The sequence below is a fragment of the Eretmochelys imbricata genome, chromosome 1, assembly GCF_965152235.1.
Source record: "Eretmochelys imbricata isolate rEreImb1 chromosome 1, rEreImb1.hap1, whole genome shotgun sequence".
NCBI classification, from domain to species: Eukaryota; Metazoa; Chordata; order Testudines; family Cheloniidae; genus Eretmochelys; species Eretmochelys imbricata.
The window spans coordinates 117,945,137-117,966,418 of record NC_135572.1 but is presented as its reverse complement, the minus strand read 5'-3'; the positions used below and the strand labels follow the sequence as shown (position 1 = coordinate 117,966,418).

Genomic DNA, 21,282 nt, shown 5'->3' with positions numbered 1-21,282 from the left:
CAGCCAAGCAGAGAAGTAAGAAGCTGTAAGGTGTCCCTTCACTGCCCCGTGCAAGCTGGATTGCTATGAAGGAGAGAGCAGCCTCTGCAGGGCTGCTGCTGCCTTTCCTCCTGTGATGCTTGCGAACAGCAGTGGGCAGGGAGGGGTGGAGAATCACTGGATCTAGGTCTCTACCCCCTAATATGCTGGCTATCTGGTGTGTGTGCGTGTGAGGGGGGGAAACACTCTGTGCCAGGTGTAGGGCTAATGCAGGGTTCCTCCTCTGCCACACCAGAGTGAGGGGTTACTAGGAGGCAGAGTGTGGCGCTGACGGGTCTGCTCCCAGGGCAGCACGACAATGCATTGTTCCTTGCTTGGTGCTGGTGGCAAAGCCATGAGTTTGTCCCTTTATTGGTATTTGTTGTGCATTCAAAACAAAAAGGACTTTGAACCAGACACTCTTTGAGTAAGGTTGGCAAACTCTAGCTCCTTTTCTTTTCCTTTATATGGGATACACACATAGGGCCAGATTCAATATCTATACCATTACACAGTCCCTTACTCCTCAGGTAGTCCCATTGAAATCACTGGCTCAATTTAAGGAGGAAGGTATTGCATGAGGAAAGGTCTCAGAATCTGACCCATGTGTGGGCCCAAATAAGGAGATGAGCAGACAGTGTGGATTCAACTAGTCTTCAAGCAGAAGTAGTTAGCGAAGCCTCTCTTTTAAGACAGTAAACACAGATGACCCCTGCCAACCAATACCTAATGCTTTGCATGGTGTTTCTGACTGAACAGGATGACGGCATGTGCAGTGACTATGAAAAAATATGTGGAGGAGAACGTTTCCCAGAATTCCTACACAACCATAAAGTATTTCATGAAGATGCTGAGCAGTATCAGCGAGACCCTGATTTTCGTGTTCATGGGAGTGTCCACAGTTGGAAGGAACCACGAGTGGAACTGGGCCTTTGTTTCCTTCACTCTGCTCTTCTGCTTGATTTGGCGGGCACTAAGTAAGAGCCAAATACTGTATTTTAACATAGCCAGCCTGGATAGATGTGGTGCTTTGCGTCTTTGAAAGTAGTCAGTGCAAAGGTAGGCTAGGAAATGTAGTGCTGACTTGTATAACCTGTTTAATAATGAGTTTAATAGGTTTACTGACCAGGTAATTTCACCAATACTAATACTGAACTGGCAGGGGAAAACAAACCACTCAAAAGTTAATACCTGAAGCTGGATTTTTGTGATTCAGTGAGAAGGGAAACTTTTAAATAAAATTAAACCATTTCCATCATTATGTTTATATTTAGGCTGGCCCTGTTATTACTATGTTTATTTAGGTAAGTGGGCTTCATAATGGTTTCATTTTAGAATGTGGTTAATTTACCAATAGAACGAGATCCTGAATGGTTCCTTATCTATTTTTGGCAATTTGAATGTATCTTGGCAATTTTAATCAGAGAGAGAATATTAGCTATTTAAATTTATTCTTAAAGTAAATAAAGTACTATACACTGAATCGAGATCCCAGCCCTTTGGCACCACTCCTGTAAAGCCCTTCCCTTAGCTCAGGTGGCACGGGTGGAGGAAATCTCCAGGTGAGGTAAAACTTGCATAACCAGCTTCACCCCAGCCCTTCCCAAGCTCTCCAGTGGTTAGGGTGAGCTGGTCCCATGGTCAAAATGGAAAAGGCGTGGCAGAACACTCATGATCCCTGGCTAGCAACCCAGCCCTGAGGCTGCTCTGACGTACGCTGGTAGTTGAATTGGCTCCTGGTACTCCAGGATTGGGGAAGTGGAGAGGTAGCATACAGCTAACTTTGCCCCAGAGCCAGATCCTAAGATTGGGCACAGTGTAAATTTAAGTGTTACTACTAATGGGGCACAATTCCCAAAACAACTAGCTAGTAAGTACATTGCATTCAGACACCATTATTCCTTATTTGTATGTTATTTTATATATCACTGAATGAAACGGGTCCTATGGAAAAAATAGTATGTGTCATGTAATTAAAGATCGTACCAAAATGCTTATGCACAAGGGGGCAGATTAAAGTTGCAGAGGCAACCTTAGATTTGGCATTTCTTAATTTCTGAGTACTTTTGACTTTGCAAGCTTAATGCATGATTTTATTGTGCAGTTATCTCCATTTTTTAAATAAAGCAAACTGAAAAAACACATTCCATCATATTGACACCCAAGTGGTCAGTCAGGTTAGAACCTTTCTATCCACCTCACAGATCTCTGCCACTTGAACTGATAGCAATAGTAGGTTGATGTCCTTTACGTGGCCCAGCAGTAGAGGGGTATAAGATTTTGCCAGTGGATTTCACAGATATTTGCTGACAGTAGAGAAATGGTGAATCTTGGGGATCTTCCAGATTCAGGAGAGGAGCGTGCTCTAGTGGGTACAGACTCTTCTGCCCTCTGCTCTTAAGTGTGACCCCTTCTGCTCCATCCCCCACAACCTGTCCCCATCCCAACTGTGTCTCTTTGCCACCCCTGGCTCCTTATCCCACTCCATTCTCCTCTCCTCAGGCTTGAACCAGAGTTCTAGTCTCCACCTCTTGACTTGCTGACTGAGCCCCAATCTCCCTGTACACTCCCAGTTTCTCTCCTTCCCTACATCTGATCCCAGTTTACTTGCCCAGCCAGTCCCAGTCTCCTCCCCTGTCTGCAGCTCCTCATACAGTCTCACTGTTCCTCCCTTGCAGCCAACTGAGACCCAGCCTCCCTGCCCCAGCTGTCTTCACTGAATCCCTGTCCAAGGCTCCCAGTCATAGGCTGGGACTGGTTGAGCAAGAAGACTATGACTGGGAGCCAGAAAAAGAGGAAGAAAGTCTTCTTGCCTAACCAGTCCCAGCCTTTCTCCCTCTCTTTCCTGGCTCCCAGTCAATCTCAGTGCCCAGATGTTCCCAGTTTTTCTCCCCCTCTTTAGTCTCCTTGTCTCCATCTGCTCTTCTCCCTCCTCCTTGATTCAGCTTTTGTCCCTTCTGCATTCAAATTAGGTGGTTTTCTTCTCTGCACTGCATGGGTGCCAGCAGGAGGGGTTGCAGAGACCACAGGAGAGAGGCTCTGTGCTCTCTGTTCCAATGCCTGGCCTCACCCTGGGAGCAGTTGGGATTTGCCACTATAGGGAAATTCCAGCTTTGCTCCTGTAGCCCAGGTCTGGAGCATGCTCATTATCTCTGTGGGGATGGTGCAGGCACAGCCTGGTCACAATTGGAATAGTGAGAGGATGGACTAGGTTCAATTACTCTTTGATGGTCCATGCAGTCTGCTCAATGCTAGGAGCTGAGAGAGGCTGGAGCATGCTCAGTGAGGATGGAATCCTCTGAGAGTTTAAGGGGGGAAAAAAAAGTCTGAGCATGTGAAAACTGAGATTTTACAATTTTATAACTTTGCCACATGCAAGCAATTTTTAATGGGGACAGCAAAAGGCACATCCCTGACACAAAGGCCACCTCCCTACTAATTTCAAGGCCCTGTTCCAACACATGGGGGTTCTAGAGTTTTTCAAATAAAAGGTCACCAGTCACCCTGAGTTGGACACCCAGCATGGAAAACTTCAGCCCAAATGGATGAAGTTTGACAAAGCTATAAGCAACTGGAAACAGGATCTCATAATGGGAAGTGACATGCAACCTTTGTAGTGTTGAGACCCACCTATAATAATACAAGCTTATTATAGTGTTGATTTATAAAATGGATTTTTTCTAATTATAACTATTCATTATTTACATGTGTCATGGTGCTAAATATGAAACATAGATACAAGGGCATTTCATTAAGAAAATAAAGCTGTTGGAAAAGGACCCAAGAGGGTAATGGGGGGGGGAGAGAGTGGGAAGCAAGCAACTAAATATACTGTAGGCAGAAACTGCAGTCCACACCCAGCCACATAGAATCATAGGGTTAGAAGGGACCGCAAGGGTCACCTCTGTTATATAGAGGGTCACATTAGTTTTACCTTTAATTAAACGCAAAACAAATCAGGAGAATTAAGCAGCTTCCACTATAGCCGTTTTGTTACCGAGTACCTTTAAAGGGAGTCAGTGAAGAGCACTGGACTGCAACTCAGGAGTCCTGGACTCTATTCCCAGCTCTGTCCCTGGTTTGCTGGGTGATCTTTGGTATGTCTTTCCATCTCTGTTACTCACTGATACTGAACTTTGCTGTCTTTTTCATCAGTATATTATATGCAACTGTCAAAACTGTTCAAACACACTGGTCTTCTACTGTGTGGGGAAAGTGTCTGGAGTAACTTAGAAGGGGACCAAAATGCATTGGAGTGAAAGGGAAGAAGAAATGCTTAAAAGAACATTATAGGGGAAAAAGCAGGAAGAGATCTTATCTAGGATGTCATCAGATAACCTCAGTGGAAGACCTGTCTAAAATACAAATGGTGGTGGATAATATCACTTATTTCATCTTCTGATCCTACTCAGCAAAGTAAAATACAAAACATTTAGAAACCTACATTAGAAGATTGTGTTAATTGCTCATAAGGCGGCATCACATTTACAGTATATTTAAAAATAGCTCAAAAATGAGCAGAAAAGTTACAAGCACCCACAATTGCAAAGAAAAGTGTTCACAGCTTAAAGGCTAAAGATGCTGTTGCACTTAAAGTATTTCTCTTTGTAACTTGGTTAACAATAGTTTTTCCTCCCTCCTAGGTGTGTTTGCTCTCTTTTATATCAGCAACAAGTTTCGGACTTATCCCTTCACCATTAAAGACCAGCTCATTATTGCCTACAGTGGCCTTCGAGGAGCCAGTAGTTTCTCTCTTGCATTTTTGCTTCCTAGGTATCTCTTCCCTAGAAAGAACATGTTCATTACAGCTACTCTTGTAGTTATATATTTCACTGTGTTCATTCAGGTAAGTAGGTTTCATAATGGGTTCATTTCATACAACAGAGATGCTTAGAGGCTTCATAGTTAAGCTTGCACTGAGATTTGCACTTAAATCAGGATTAAATCCTTCTATTTTATACTTTAGTTGCTGGATAGAGTCTCCAGATGTAACACAATAACCCTTTGCTCTATTATTTAACTGAAACTATAAGAAAAAAATAATTTTTAGTAACTGCACCACTGGAAGTATTTAAAAAACAGATTGCCTTAAAAATTCTTCTGAAAATGTTCCAATTTTCTACTTCACCTTGTACTCTGATATACAAGAGTAGTCGTTCCCCTTGTGTCATAACTAGAGCTATGCAGGATGGAAATTTCATTTTGTGAAGGGTTTTGTGATTTCAACGTTTATCTTTGTTCTGATTAGGAATGAAACCCCACAATTTAGAAATTCTCTACAAATGAAAATCCTGAAAAAAAAAACTGTTTGGGGTGAATCATTTTGTTTTGATATAATCTTTTAAACAATTATATTACCTTATAGTATACAGTTTTAAAAATCAAAACATTTCTTTCAAAAACTGTCAAAACAGGATGCTTTGATATTGTTGAAACTATTTTTTCCCTCTGGAATGAAATATTAGCTTGGTATGAGTGATTAGCAGGCCAGGTAGTTTACAGAAACTAATTCTTACAGTTGGTTAGAAAATGTAATTTTGATTTTAAAGAAAAAGGACACTTTTTCCCAGAAATTGTTCTCCAGCTCCATTTTCTAACCAGCCCAACTAACAACAAATAAGCCCTGTATTCTAGACACAGTTTTCATGGTTGATTAAAAGATAGTCACTTCATCTTTTGCCTTTTACATGCTTGTTTCAAACAATAATTAAAAACTTTCTCACTCATTTTTCTAAATACAGGGAATCACAATTGGTCCATTGGTCAAGTATCTAGATGTTAAAAAGACCAACAAGAAAGAGTCTATCAATGAAGAGGTTCATGTACGAGTAAGTTGTCTTTATTGATGAACTGTATCCTAGAAAGGTTTCAGAGTAGCAGCCGTGTTAGTCTGTATTCGCAAAAAGAAAAGGAGGACTTGTGGCACCTTAGAGACTAACCAATTTATTTGAGCATAAGCTTTCGTGAGCTACAGCTCACTTCATCGGATGCATGTATGCTAGAAAGAGAATGAATGGGATTTCCAAATTAGCCCAAGAGAGTTAGGCACCCAGTTCCCATTGAAATTCATTGGGCAAATAAGCCACTTAGGCTCCTTTGCAAATCCCAACCAAAATATCTTAATAAAAGTATTGGATGGTGTTTGAGTCCAAAGAAGCTGTTGTAAAGTAATATCTGACATCCTCTGGATATGGATGCCACCTCATTATAATTTCAGAACTACAGAACGGAACTTTTTATAAAGGCAAAACAATGGAACACTGTAGCAATCGGATTCCAGCCTTTCTATCTTGACACTTTGTTGCTATTAAGAAAAATCCCAGCACCATAACAATAGTCAGGTTTGAAAAATCCACAACCAGCTCATACGTATTGTATATCCACACTGCAATCAGTGATGTGACTGCAGCACAGATAGACATACGCAAGCAAGCTTTGATCTAGCTAGCTGGAATGACAATAGCAGCAAAGCTGCAGCAGCGTGGGTTTAACTGCTCAACTACATACCCAGGTGGGCTTGTACAGTCTGTGCTGTTGCAGCTTCACATGCCATGGTTATTCCAGCGAGGTTAGGTCAAAGCTAGCTCAGATTAGGTCTATATGTGCTGCAGTCACACCTCTGATTGCAGTGTAGACACAACCATAGTGAGCAGGCATCTTTCCCAGCAAGTGCCACCAACTTCTGCAAAATCCAAGTTCTCATTAAAGTGTTTCTTGTCCTTATGCTTGAGAAGAAGGATTTCCAAATGTGAACCGAGTGTAAAATGAGGCAGAGAGTCATTTTCCTGAATCTGCAGTTAGGCCCCTTCATTGTCTCCACTGCTGCTTATACTATGCCAAGCAGCAATGGAGCAGAGATGTGGCTCATCCCATTACCATCTTTTGACCAGCCTCAGTGCATACTAAAAACAGAAAAGTTTTAAATCAGGATTCTCTGTTTTGTTGATTAAAAGTGAATAAAACCTCAGGATTCATTTTGAAAGACGCTCAGTCATTTTGGAAGATTTATTTTCTTCTGAAACATTTTACTTTAAGTATATTAAGTCCCATAATACGTACAGGTAGGATAGAGGGAAGGTTGTTAAACTAACTTAACAAAACTCTACAAAACACTTAAACGTGGTTACATTTACCCATGAGTAGTCCCACTGAAATTAATGGGACTACTATATGTATAAAGTTAAGCACATATGTAGATGTTAGCAGCTAACTTTAATTTGACCTGAAATTAACCTCAGTGCTTTTATCTTTATACTGAAGCCAGATATGATTTTATCTAAAATAGTATTACAGTAATTTGACTGTCATAACTGGAATTTTAAAGCTGTTTCTCCTGAGGTCCCACCTTATTGTGCTGAAAACACATCAATGTGCCTGTAAATTCTGGTAATTAGTAGCAGATTTACTTGTATTGATCTTTTTATTTTTCCATAAGATTGTCTGATCTGAGACCTTGGCATATTGGGAAGTTTGTCTGGATTTTTATAAAATTTTAGATTTTCTATGTTGTTTAATTTGAATCAGTATCTAAATTCCTTAGAATCTGATCTTCAATTGCCGAAGAATTGTTTTGACATTGATATCATGTTATCACCATTGGTTTGTTGTATTTTTTTCTCTAGATGATGGATCACTTGAAGGCTGGAATTGAAGATATATGTGGGCATTGGAGTCACTCTCAACTGAGAGACAGGTAAGAATACTTTATTATACCAGACAGTAATAAAACAATTTAGCTGTGACCTACTGATCTACTCAAAGGTAAATACAGTAGGAAATTCACTTTGTGCTCGCAGAAGGTTAGATTAGAATGAAAATATTAGGGATATGCACCATATCCTGTTCTAAAATATAACCCGAGCTCTTGAGTAATCATCATCTTTTGGCGTGCAACATTCATGTGTTTCACTGCTGTGCTTCCTCAAAGAGGAGGAGCATGACATGCACTCTCATGCCATGTGCACACGAAAGCCTGCAAACAAGGCCTAAATGTAAACTTAACGTTCTTCAAAGTGGCCCTTTAAATTGCAAGCTGCTTGAGGCATGGATCTGTCATTTTATTTGAATGTAAATCACTGTGCAAACATATGGGACAAGAGTAATAATAATAATTTTTTTTTCCTGGTCTCAGAATTATACTGCCTTCTGTATCTAGGTGAGATCACACAAATGATGTTTCCATTAACTTAATAAAGGAATTATATGAGAGCAGTATTATACCTTCAATGGATAGATGAGACAATTTGTGATGTTGACTTGATTTCTAAATTTCCATTTGATTTGTAACCTTTACATTATCAGATCTGAATGTGGAGATATACATATGATCATCAGTCTGCCCAATACCTCTGCAAGCTCAGATGGTTGCTATATAGCAGTAATGCAAGCCTTTAGGAGGTGGAATCTCTTTTCTGCCTGAGAGACAGCCTTCATTTCAATAAATTTATGAACTATAGAATTCATATGTAATGGACTAAAAATGGCCTTCCAGAGAATCTATTGAGGATAACAGTGGTGCATAGGCAATAGAATTCCCTATTTGAAGCCACAGACACAGTTGAAGGCATTGCAATTGAGATAAATTGAATATCAGTCACTTCCCTCAGATCCACCCAATAGACCTGATAGGAGGAGACTATGAATACTACTAGTAAGTTACTGTTTCAGTCAAGGTAAAGGCTAAAGAAACACATCATATGAAAATATTTATATGGGAGTCATAAAAATGAAGGTATTCCTTGTGTTATAAGTAATAGGCTTTTAAGAATTGATTACCTTGGTTAACTGACACTCAGGCTAACTTCCTGTGGACTAGAGAGCTCGGCAGAGCATCCTTGTTCACAGAACAAAGCAGAGCTATGTACAGTCTTCTGTTATAGCAACAAATATTAAAAACAGTTGCTTATTATAAGAAATTGTATAAACTCTGTACTGATTTTCATAACACTCTAATGCACAGTTCTCTGCTGTAGCAAACTACCCCATAGAAAAAAAAATTATAAGAAGAGCTGCTGCTATTTTGTTAAGCTAATGCCTGAAAGTCAGTACACGCCTCAACACACACACTCAAACTGGTGTATGCAGCACATTAGTGGTATATTATAATATGCAGCATGCATACACACAATTTTGTAGTCCATTCAATTTCTCTGGCATTCAGAATATTAGGACATATATATTTTTCCCTAATTGTCAGGATTCAAAATGATCAGCAACATAATGGGACCTAACTACTGGGCCATTTAGAACATTATTGGTGTCTGGCTGAATAGGCCGGCATTGCTTGTAAGTGCAGCAGCTGCTGCTGCTATTATACCTTATTAGAATACAACACTTGTACAAGAGCATGAAAGACTGGCCCCTTTTTTCTTTTCATACAATTGTGGCGATGCTATATGCTAACACTCACCCAACCTTCTTTTTGCTATGATAGCAGCTTGTTTCTTTCTTTCGTATAGCAAATTTACCATCCTTGTGGACCAGTAGGCCATGCCCTTTGTCCTCCAACAGGTTTCTGTTCACTGGTCCTTCAGTAGGCCACGGGTGCCTACAATTTGGATTCAGTTTCCAACGCGCAATTATATATTGTGGCAGAGCTCCAACCTTGTCCCTGGGGGTCCTACGCTTCTAAGTGGTTTATGCAACTCTCTACATACCCCTTCTCTCTCTAGGGCCAGGGATACAGTCTACTGAGCCCTTTTCATCATAAGCCAGCAAGGAGGTTCGTGAGAGAACTCCCATAGTCTCTGTTGCTCCTACAACCTCATACCAAAACAGTTTAGCCTCCTGTCATGATAGGGGCCTGCTTTCCCCCCCTCCCAGGAGGTGTTTCTGTAGTGGTGGGTTGTGGGAAACTCAGGCCCACCCTCTACTCTGGGTTCTGGTCCAGGGACCCTCATGGTAGCAGCTGTTGGCAGCCAACCTGTCACTGCTAGAGTTGCTATATTTCTCTGGGCCACTTCCCCACAGCTCTCCTGCTTCTCCCTTACCAGTAACTTGAGGGTGTCTTCATTAACCAGCCCTTCAACTGTACTTCCTCTCCACTGGTTCCCTAGCTCTCCTCTACCTGACTGGAGTGAGCCCTTTTATAGTATCAGAGGGGCCTTAATTAGAGTCAGGTGGTCACATTAGCTTAATGGCCTCACCTGACTCTTTGCAGGTTAACTGGAGTCAGGTGTTCGTATTAGCCTGGAGCAGCCCCTGCTCTGGTCAGTCAGGGAACAGAAAATTGTTAATATAGTGGCCTTTTGCTACTCAGCTGTACCCAACTGGCCTGGAGGGAGATAGGAGACTGTTGCTGGGCCCTAGGCTCTTGCTGCTCCAGCTACTCCCCTGGCTAGGCCAGACACCCCCCCCACCCCTTTTCTGCTACCTGGTTGCTGGCTAGCCACTGGACCCCCCCACCTTTTGTTGCTACTGCTACAGCCCCTTGGGAGGTGGCTATTGGCCTGCTCCCGAGAGGAGGGAAGTGAGGGACCCCAGCCCTGGTCATTGCTGCTGCAGACACCACCACCGTCACCTGTGAGAGGTCCTTTCTGCCTGCCTGGCCACTGGACTGCTGTCTGGAGCTGCTGGAACCTGAAAGAGGAGAAGAAGAGGACCATCTGCTGCTGGGGGAGTGCACAGAGACTCTGCAGACCAGTGTGGAAGGGGCCTTAAGACTGAGTAACTTTTGAACTGTGCTCTTGTGGTGGGGGTCTTGACTGTGTTTGTGGGGACACAGGGGGTGTAGCATTGAGCCTGCCCCCTGGTTCATCTGTGTCCTCTCCCCAAACCCCCACCACCGTCATCGCTGCCCCCTCCACCACCCCCAGTGGACACTTACCATCTGCCACAAACTGCTGCCTCTGGGACTCTGCTGCTTGCTTGGCTTGCCATACCCTTTTCCACCATTTGGGCCTGAAGCAGCAGCCAGCCCAAACTGACTTTTGGGCGCACGTGCCCCCCCTTTTGGACTGACCCCCTCCAGCAAGCCCCCAGCTTTGCCCCTTGCAGTCTTTTGCCTCCCCTTTTGCCCCAGCCCCTCGCTAGCCTCAGTTTGTTTGCCTGCCCCACCCGTTTCCCTCTGCAGCTTTTGTTTGTTTGTCCTGCCCCAGCCTCTGAAGCTAGCCCCTTGGTTCCTCTGCCCCACCCCCAGCCTGGTTGTTCCCCTCTGCCTGCGATCTCCCTTCCCCTGATTACTCCCTCCCCTTGTGCGCCCATGCCCCCTTCCATGTGCTTGTGCCCCTCCCCTGTTTGAGTTTGCCCCATCTCACGCACCCCCCAGCGTTGTTATAACCCCCCTCCTCTAGTGCAGGCGGGGATACTGCCGGGCATGGGAGAGGGCCCGCCCCAGGAGGAGTCTTCCCTCCCTTCTGTTGCCCCACCGTTACCTCCCTGAGTCGCTGAGCCATTGCCCCTGCCCCCTGACTCGACCCCTGCTAGCCAGCCCCCTGATGATGCTATGGCCCTACAGAAGATAGTCCACCTCCTGCTGCCGTGGCTGCCAAACCCACCGTGGAGCCTGCGCCCAGCATCACGGAGAGCCCCCTTCCCACCCCCTGAACCCCTGAGCCTGACCGAGAGGTGTCACGCCCTAGTTGCTCGGCTTCTGGAGCCCAGAATCTCGCCCCTGTCCCTGCCCCTGTTCCTGATCCTGGCCCTGGCCTTGCCCCTGATGCTGACCCTGTCCCTAGCCTCTCCACCTCCCATGATGTTATTGCCACCCCTGGGGCTGTCTCCTTCCCTTTTCCAGCAGATGACCCCCAGGGAGCGGCCTTTGTGTTTCCATGTCCTGACCCACTAGGGGCTGCTATTTTCCCTCTGCCATCCCCCATTGAGCTGGAGCCTGAGGCAGGCCGTGTGGCACCGGCCCATGGGGTGCCATGTTGGGGGTCCACCCCTTGCCTGCACGTCTTGGTGGGCCATGGGGCTGTGCCAGGAGCTCCACAGGAGGACGGTCAGGGGCCAGTGACCCACCCCCACATACGCTGCGAGGAGAGCTGCGGGACTTCCTTGAAGATGTCCGTGGCTCCCGCAACAAAGTGCAGCTCGCTCTCCAGCGATGAGGGGATTTTCATCAAATCCTTCCGGGCCGTGAGGGCCCTCGTGGGGGAGGGTAAAAGGACCAGGAAGCAGGGTGCCGCAGCCTACCAGCGGGTTTATAGCTTCCGTGACTCCTTGCTCACCTATGGAATAGGTCACGGTTTGCTGCGCAGCCCAATGGGGGCTGTAAGTGTCCCTGCCGGTGAGGATCCCACCCCAGCCCTCCTCATGGCACCCATCAACTTTGCAACATTGAACACCCGGGGCTGTAGGATGGGTCTCCGCAGGTGTCGGGTGCTCTCCTTCCTTCGGGAGTGAGGCGTACTCTGGGGTTTTCCTGCAGGAGACCCATATGGATCCGGCTAGCCAAAGATAGCTGGCAGCTGGAATGGGGGGACAGGGTTTACTTTAGCCATCTCACAGTTCATACATCTGGAGTGGCTATCCTGTTCTCCCCCGACGTACGGCCCAAGGTGCTGGGGGTCATCAAGGTTGTGCCAGGCCTCTGGCTGCACCTCCGGGTCTGTATGGAGGGGCTCGTGGTCAACCTCATTAACGTCTATGCTCCGACATTGGGCCCGGAGCAGCTGCGTTTCTATCAGCAGGCGTCCGCCTTCCTCGACATCTTGGATCCTCACAAGTGCCTGGTCCTGGGCGGGGACTTTAACACCACCCTCGAGGAGTGGGACTGCTCGGGGCCCGAGCAGTGCCCAGCCACTGCGGATGTCCTCAGGGAGATTGTCGACCATCACTCCCTGATGGACGTCTGGCGCAACCACCACCCGGACGACATCTCAACGTTCACCTTTGTCTGGGTGGAAGCCCATCGGTCACGCCACTCCCGATTGGACTGAATCTATCTGTCACATTTCCATCTTTCATGGACCCACTCCTCCAGCATCTGGCCGACCCCATTTTCAGATCATCATCTAGCCACTATGACGGCCTCTCTCTGTGAGGAGAGGCCGGGGCCGGCCTATTGGCATTTTAACAACGGCTTGCTGGAGGATGTGGGCTTCGTGGCATCCTTCTGGGAGTTCTGGCTGGCCTGGTGAGAGCAGAGGCATGTCTTTTCCTTGGCACGGCGGTGGTGGGATGTGGGAAAGGTGCGCGCCCGGCTCTTCTGCCGTGACTACACCCGGGGCTCCAGCCGACAGAGGGATGTGGTGATAGGGCAGTTGGAACAGGAGGTCTTAGAGCTGGAGAGGTGTCTGGCCGCCAGCCCTGAGGATCCATCCCTCTGCAAGGCGTGCTGGGAGAAGTGGGAGGAGCTCCAGGCCCTCGAGGACCATCGGGCCTGGGGTGCCTTTGTTCGATCCCAAATCTGCCTCCTTCGGGAGATGGGTCATGGCTCCTGCTTCTTCTACGGCCTGGAGAAAAAGGGGGGGGGGGCAAGAAGCACGTCACCTACCTCCTAGCAGAGGATGGCACCCCCCTCATGGATCCAGTGGAGATGTGCGGGAGGGCCAGGACCTTCTATGCAGGCCTTTTCTCCCTGGATCTGACTGATCCTAACACTTGCAGAGTGCTCTGGGATGGGCTCCCGACGGTCAGCGCAGGCAACCGAGACCGGCTCTCGCTCTGGCTGAGTTCTTGGAAGCCCTTCGCCGCATGCCCACCAATAAATCTCTGGGCTTGAACGGGCTGACCGTGGAGTTCTACCGCATGTTCTGGGACATCCTCGGCCTGGACCTTGTCACCGTCTGGGCCGAGTCCTTGCAGAGCGGGGTCCTCCCTCTCTTGTGCAGACAAGCCGTGGTCACCTGATTGGCGAAGAAGGGGAACTCTGCAACTTACAGAATTGGCGTCCTGTCTTGCTCCTCAGCACGGACTACAAAGTCATAGCCAAAGCCATCTCGCTGCGGCTGGGGTCCGTGCTGGCAGACATGGTCCACCCAGACCAGACGTACACCGTCCCGGGCCGTACCATCTTTGATAACCTTTATCTGGTCCGGGATCTTCTGGAGCTTGGGTGTAGGGATGGTCTGTCATTCGCCCTCCTGTCCTTGGATCAGGAGAAGGCGTTCAACAGGGTGGATCACAGGTATCTCCTGGGCACTCTGCGAGCGTTAGGCTTTGGACCCCTGTTTATGGGCTTTTTCCAGGTGCTGTACACCTCCGTGGAGTGTCTGGTCAGGCTCAACTGGACCCGACTGAGCCAGTCAGCTTTGGGCGGAGAGTACGGTGGGGTGCCCCTCTGGCCAGCTGTACACTCCGGAGATTGAGCCTGTCCTTTGCCTCCTCCATTGGAGGCTAACGGGGTTGGTGCTCCGAGAGCCAGAGCTGAGGCTGGTCCTGTCGGCGTACGCTGACTACGTTCTCCTCGTGGTCCTGGACCGGGGCAACTTGGCAAGCCTCCATCTGCGCCAGGCTGTCTACTTGGCAGCCTCCTCTGCCTGGGTCAACTGGGTCAAGAGCTCTGGCCTGGTGGTTGGGGCCAGCTGGCAGGCGAGCTCCCTCCCACCTGCGCTTCAGGCCATCCGGTGGAGTGCGGGTCCGCTGCTCTATCTCGGCGTTTACCTTTCTGCCATGCATCCGTCTCCGCCGGAGAACTGGCACGGTTTAGAGGGCAGGGTGACAGAGCGGCTCCAGAAATGGACAGGACTACTCTGGTGCCTCTCCCTCTGAGGGAGGGCACTGGCGCTCAATCAATTAGTCCTGTCCATGCTCTGGCACCGGCTCAACACCCTGGTCCCAATCCCGGATTTCCTGGCCAACCTCTGGTTGGTGATTCTGGAGTTCTTTTTGTCAGGAGTGCACTGGGTCTCTGCAGGGGTTCTCCACCTGCCCCTGGAGGAGGAAGGGCATGGCCTGAAGTGCCTTCCGCCTCCGTGCCCTGCAGAGGCTCCTTTATGGTACAGGTAGTCTGGTGTGGAGAGTACTGGCACACACCTTCCTGCACCACTTCCGAGGGCTCCGATACGACCGGCAGCTCCTTTATCTCCATCCAGGAGGTCTTCTGTGAGACCTCTCCAGGCTGTCGGTCTTCTCCCAGGACCTCCTCCGGACCTGGAAACTATTCTCGGCAACCAGGTCCGTGGTGGCCACTGGGTGGGGGCAGATCTCCTCACGGAGCCCCTGCTATACAATCCCCAGCTCAGTGTGCAGGTGGCCGAGTCCCCCTCGGTGCGCCAGAGGCTGGTCCTGGCAGAAGTTACCAGAATCAGAGACCTCCTGGACTATGACCGGGGAGAACTGGCTGGATCCCCTGACACTTGCTCAGCACATGGGGCTCTCCAGACCTTGTACTTCCCAGCACGTACTTCAGGAGGTGAGGGCAGCTTTACCTCCCGCTGGTCGGGTTTATCTCCACCAGGCCCTGCAAGAGGGCATGCCCCACCCACCCTCCACCCCAGGCCCTCTGGACCTTTTCATCAGGCCCTTGCCTCATGGACCCAACCAGCCCCCTCACCTCCTTCACCGTGAGCCGTCTGCACGACTTGCAGCCGGTTCGTTTTCAGACTGCGCCAAAGAAACATCTATACATGCTCATGCTCCACACCCTTCACTTCCTCACCCGCACATCCCACCCCAACACAAAGTGGCGGGACCTCCTGCCATCTCTAGAGGGTGAGGAGCCCTTGTGGGCCAGCCTATACTCCACCCTGGTCCCGAGGCCCGCCGGTGATGTTGGTTGTCGGCTCCTTCACAGAGCTGTGAGCACAGGCGTGTACTTGGCCCAGTTCCCCCCCCATCCCAGACACCTGTCCCTTCTGCAGCATGAGGGAGACCCTGGTGCATGTTTACCTGGAGTGCTCCAGGTTGCAGCCCCTATTCTGGCTCCTCACTAATATTTTGTTACATTTTTGGTTGCACTTTTCCCCTTACCTCCTTATCTATGCACTCCCTATCCATGGCCCCACAAAGCCACGGGACCTCCTGGTCAACCTCCTCCTGGCCCTGGCTAAAACAGCCCATCTATAAAACCAGGGAGAGGACGTTGGCCGATGGAGACTCCTGTGACTGCGGGGCCTATTTCCGATCCTCGGTCCGTTCACATATGCAGGCAGAGTTCCTCTGGGCGGTGTCCACTGACTCCTTTGACGCCTTCTCAGAGCAGTGGCGCTGTCCGGGGTTCTCTGCTCAGTTTCCCCATCAGGTTCCCTTTGTTTGACCTTTTGACTGCACTCCTGTTCCTGTTATTTTATTAGTTGTCCCGCAAAATCACTTGGTTTTCAGGGCCTGTGGACCCCACCTCTTAGGTTGGGGGGGATCCTTTAGCAGTAGGCGGGCTTCTGCCCACCCACTTCCTGGATCCCAATAGGGCTACTCTGCTGTGCCCAACCGGCCTGGGTCTATCACAATATATATTTGATGGATGTTGTCAGAGAGGAAGATATGCTCCTTTCTTTTTTACATTTTCTTTTCATTTCTGTTTCATAGATTTAAAAAGTTTGACAATACATATCTAAAGAAAATCCTGATCCGAGGGAACCAGCCCCAATCCAGCATTGTATCTCTGTACAAGAAGATGGAAATCAAACAGGCCATTGACATGGCAGAAAATGGGATGACAAGTTCAGCTGAATCGACAGCTTCTCTCCAGTGAGTATCAGCTTCATTACAGCTTACCAAACAGGGGAGAGAGGAATAAGGGGTGTGTGTGTGGGGGGGGGATATGAAGAAACAGTGGAGGGAGACAAGGACTTTAAAAGAAATGTGACAAGAACAAGGTACTGGGAGGGGAGGAATAAATGTTAGGTGCTGGGACCTTCAAATGTTACATAGGAAAGGAAATGTTCAGCGATAGTTCTGAGTTTACAAAGAGGGAAAAGACTGCCTCTTTACCCATGTTTTTCAGCAGCATCAGGCATGCCTGAAAAGGCCTGGAGATTCAGATCTAGACTGAGTGGTACTCGCTGATTGCTTTGTACTGCTCCAGTGATGCAAAGCGATCATATGCTTCATTTAACTGGCCAGTAAATTCTGGTTTGTGGCTGCTTTGTGTTGAAAGAGAGCAACACAAAGGAATGGAGCGTATTGGTTTGTCTGGCCCTCAGTTCAGATTAGTAACCAGAATTCTGGGATCTGTAAATTTGGGTATAGTTCTCATGAGACCAGGCTCTCTTGTAAGATTGCGACTTTAGACTGGGTCAGAATGCTATAAGGACAGGCTTTCTTGTAGTATTTTGGTACTTCAGCTTCTAGTCTTGGCCAGAATTCAGGTTACTCCTGGGGGCATTCTGCGCCAAAAAATTAAAATTATGCACACAATATTTTAAAATTCTGAAAATTTTATTTGTCAAAATAACACTACATAACCACACCAGTTTCAATTATTTTGGTAATTTATTTCAAAATACTGGTCAGCAAGTATGTTTGTAACAATGCAAACACACACAAGAATTCCCCCAGGAGTAGAGAGTTAAAGAAACCATTATGACAACCCAGTTCCTGTTTATCTGCCTCTTTGCCCACCTGCCAGAGCCTAGCTGGGGTGTGGGGGTGCAGACACCTGCAACCCCTTCCCCACAGAGCCCTCCTGCGGGGGCCCCCCAGCCAATACACCCAAACCTCCTCTCACCAGAGCCCAATTGTAGGGCCCCTCCAACTCAGATACTTCCCCCAGAGCCCAGCCGTGGGGCCTCCCTGGCCCATATACCCACGCCCCCTTCGTCCCAGGACCTAGCTGTGCCCCCCCACCCCATCCATACACCCATCTCCCTCCCTCCCCTGCCCCCCCCACAGAGCCCAGGATCCAGAGGGAGAAACAGCCTGATGCTTGGTCCCAGGCTTGCTCAGAGTTTCTTGTGCGCTGCGCTGCCTTCTTCTTCCCTCAGGGCTTGTGGGGAACTGCAGCTGCCAGGAACCCTCTAGCTCAGGGGTGGGCAAACTTTTTGGCCTGAGGGCCACATCAGGGCATAGAAATTGTATGGTGGGTCATGAATGCTCACAAAATTGGGGTTGGGATGCGGGAGGGGGTGAGGGCTCTGGTTGGGGGTGCGGGACTACTTTATGTACTACTGGGCCATTTAGAACATTATTCGTGTCTGGCTGAATAGGCCAGCGTTGCTGTAAGTGTGAGGGTGCGGTTGGGGGTGCGGGCTCTGGAATGGGCATGAGGAGTTTGGGGTGTAGGAGGGGGCTCTGGTCTGGGAGAGAGGGGTTTGGAAGGCGGGAGGGGGATCAGGGCTGGGGCACGAGTGCGGGAAGGGGCGCAGGTTCCAGCTGGGGGTGCGGGCTTTGGGGTAGGGCTGGGGATGAGAGATTTGGGATGCAGGAGGGTGCTGGGATCATTCTCATCAGCCCTTTTGATCAGTTGCACGGGCATATCATTGCTATCTGGGGTTTTCACGCTTTAGAGACGAGGGGAAGAAATCTCTCTGGTAATCAGGGCAGATCTCAGTTGAGCCTTCTGGATTCGCTTCAGGCTCAGAACTTCCATTCGTGTCAGTGGGATTCCTACAGGTGGACTATGCATTAAGTATTTGCCCATTGACTGTAAAACAAAGCATCTATATTTGAGATAATATATAGCACTTAGTTATACTGGCTTAGAGAACATAAGCATTAGAAATAGGAATTTCAAAAGGCAAAGCACATCCAAGCAGATGCTGTAGATACCACATTTCTGGCTGAATTTTAGACAATATACTTTAAATATAATTATATAAAAAAGACAAGATGGGCTTATTTCTGAGCTCAGTCTTTGGACATCAGGGGAGTTTTTCTTGATGTACGTTGGTGTAAGCAGGCTCAGAATGAGACTGAGTGTTTTCATTGCCAGTAACACTATTATACAAGCGCTATCCCACTAGGATGCTACTTTCTTCTTAGTAGAACTGGATGGAGAGTACAGAAAGTTCAAAATGTAATAAAAAATGGGGAAAAAATTGGATGGGGAATTTGGCTTTTATTTTTTAACCAGCTCTATTTTTTTAGAACAAATATGGACAGTATTTTGGGTACATTCGTGATCAGAATAGATAGATTTTTTTTTTTTTTTTTTTTTTTGGCCAACGGAGAGTTATAGCCAATTGCTATGCACCCAAAATGATATGATCTCAGAATGTTTTTGCAAATAAAACAACTGGACTGGGCTCTGCAAGTAAAATGCAGGAAGTTTCAATAAGCATCAGAGAAAGAATGGTAATAAAGATGATTTTATGGGAGTGGTAACAAGTCAAACTTGTTTTATCTGAAAGCAGGTTATCAGCATGGCAGATTAATGGCTAATCCCATGCAAAGCGAATGCTTTTTATTTGTGCTTTAGAACAATATAGATAATCTTCATGTTTGTTCTGTTGCTAATTCAGTTCAGCTGAAACTGAGGGTATTTTATTTGAGTCACCTAAAGAGCGAAACGATAACAAGCACTGATATGATTTAAAGCAGGGATGGGCAAACTTTTTGGCCCGAGGGCCACATCTGGGTGGGGAAATTGCATGCAGGGCCATGAATGTAGGGCTGTGGCACGGGGTTGGGGTGCAGGAGGGGGTGTGGTGTGCAGGAAGGGGCTATGGGCAGGGGGTTGGGGTGCAGGAGGGTTTGGCGGGGGCTCAAGGCAGGGGGTTAGGGGACTCAGGGCTGGGGGCGGGGTGCAGGCTTCGGCCTGGCGCCGCTTACCTCAAGTGGCTCCAGGGTGGCAGCGGCACACAGCGGGGCTAAGGAAGGCTGCCTGCCCTGGCCCCGCGCTGCTCATTGAACTTGGTGGTCAGTGATCCAGCATCAGCTTCTAGTGAGGTTGCTGAATTACTTAATGTAATTCAAAGCATCTATGTATTTTTCTCTGCATCAATTCATCTATGACAAATTTTGAAGCAACATCTGGGAACATCCTCTCTGACACTGAAACCACTGAGTTCCACACAATGGGAAAGTCGAGTGGAGGCGACAAAGCCTATCAAACACCAAATTGGGAAGATAGATGATGCCATAGTTGCCATGATGGCCTACAACAGGAACTGTTCATGGGAGAAGGAAATGGAATCACCAGAAACATACATAACTTCAAATTTCTGTGTGGCTTAGTGTTGTGGCATGACATACTGTTTGAAATAAATGATGTAAGCAAGAGACTCCAAGGTGTTGACCTTGATATATCTGGAGCAATGGAACAACTGGACAAAGTAAAGTCATGCCTACAGGCTTACCGGTCAGATGAGGGATTTCAAAATGTTCTGAAGAGTGCACAGAAGTTGGCAGAGGAACTTCACACTGAAGCTATTTTCCTACCCATTCAAGAATACAAGAGTCACCGAAGAAGACATTTTGATTACGAGGCACGGGATAATCCCATAAGAGACCCCAAACAACAATTGAAAGTTGAATTCTTTAACCAGGTGCTAGACTGTGCAATACAGTCAGGTGAAGAACGTTTCATGCAGCTCAAGGAGCACAGCAGTATATTTGGGATGTTCTATGATATTCCAAAACTCCTCACTATACCTGAAGACCTACACCATTATGCAGGGCACTAGAGACGGTGTTGACACAATGACATGCGCGATATTGATGCAAGTGATTTAGGTGATGAACTGAAAGCCCTTTCAAGTTACATTTCAGCAGGATCATCTCCAAAGGCTGTTCTGGAACATATGCGCACAAATAAGATGACCACCCACTTTCCAAAAGCTTTTGTTGCTCTGTGCATACTTCTAACGCTTCCTGTAACAGTTGCCAGTGGAGAACAGTTTCTCCAAGCTGAAGTTAATAAAAACACATCTACGCTCCACAATGACACAGGAGAGGCTGGTCGGCCTTGCAACCAACAGAGCGTGAGCTGGCCCAGACTGTGGACCTTCAGGAAGCAGTTCAAATCTTTGCAGCCAAGAAGGCACAGAAAGCAGTACTTTGATTATTCAAACAGATAAAAATGCCAATGTTTACTATGCAGACAATTAAATTTACATTTGCTGTTCAGGCATTTGAAAGTTAAATGTTACTTCAAATTTTTGAATAAGGCATTTTAAGTTATTAGTTCTCCTTTATTGGGGTAGGTAGCAGAGCAGTACCATGAGAAGAGTAGAACAGGAAGAAAGCAGAATTGAGAACTTTCAAAGTTTTGGCCCAAGCGATGGGGGATGAGGGCGTCATTTGAGTTTCCCGTCTCAGGTGCCAAAGTGTTGTGGACTGGCCCTGATGGTCAATTACAGCTAATTTCACAAAATTGCCACCATTCGTTGCAACTGCAAAATTCCCACCTTCCTCAAAGCACAACCAGAAACTAGGCCTTATCTGGTTTTGCATCCAACCTGAATCTAAAGCCATAGGGATAGATTTGGGTTCAGGCATTTGAAT

At 47.4% G+C, this 21,282-nt stretch overlaps 1 protein-coding gene across 1 annotated transcript in view; it reads left to right on the top strand.

Annotated features, from left to right (window-relative positions):
- The window catches only part of SLC9A4 (solute carrier family 9 member A4), a 53,396-nt gene that overhangs the window by 18,219 nt on the left and 13,895 nt on the right, over positions 1–21,282 (top strand). The window contains exons 4-8 of the mRNA XM_077807094.1: positions 778–995; positions 4,662–4,864; positions 5,760–5,846; positions 7,641–7,711; positions 16,426–16,587. Of these exons, the coding sequence (XP_077663220.1) occupies positions 778–995; positions 4,662–4,864; positions 5,760–5,846; positions 7,641–7,711; positions 16,426–16,587 (741 nt within the window). The remainder of the gene's footprint in view (positions 1–777; positions 996–4,661; positions 4,865–5,759; positions 5,847–7,640; positions 7,712–16,425; positions 16,588–21,282) is intronic.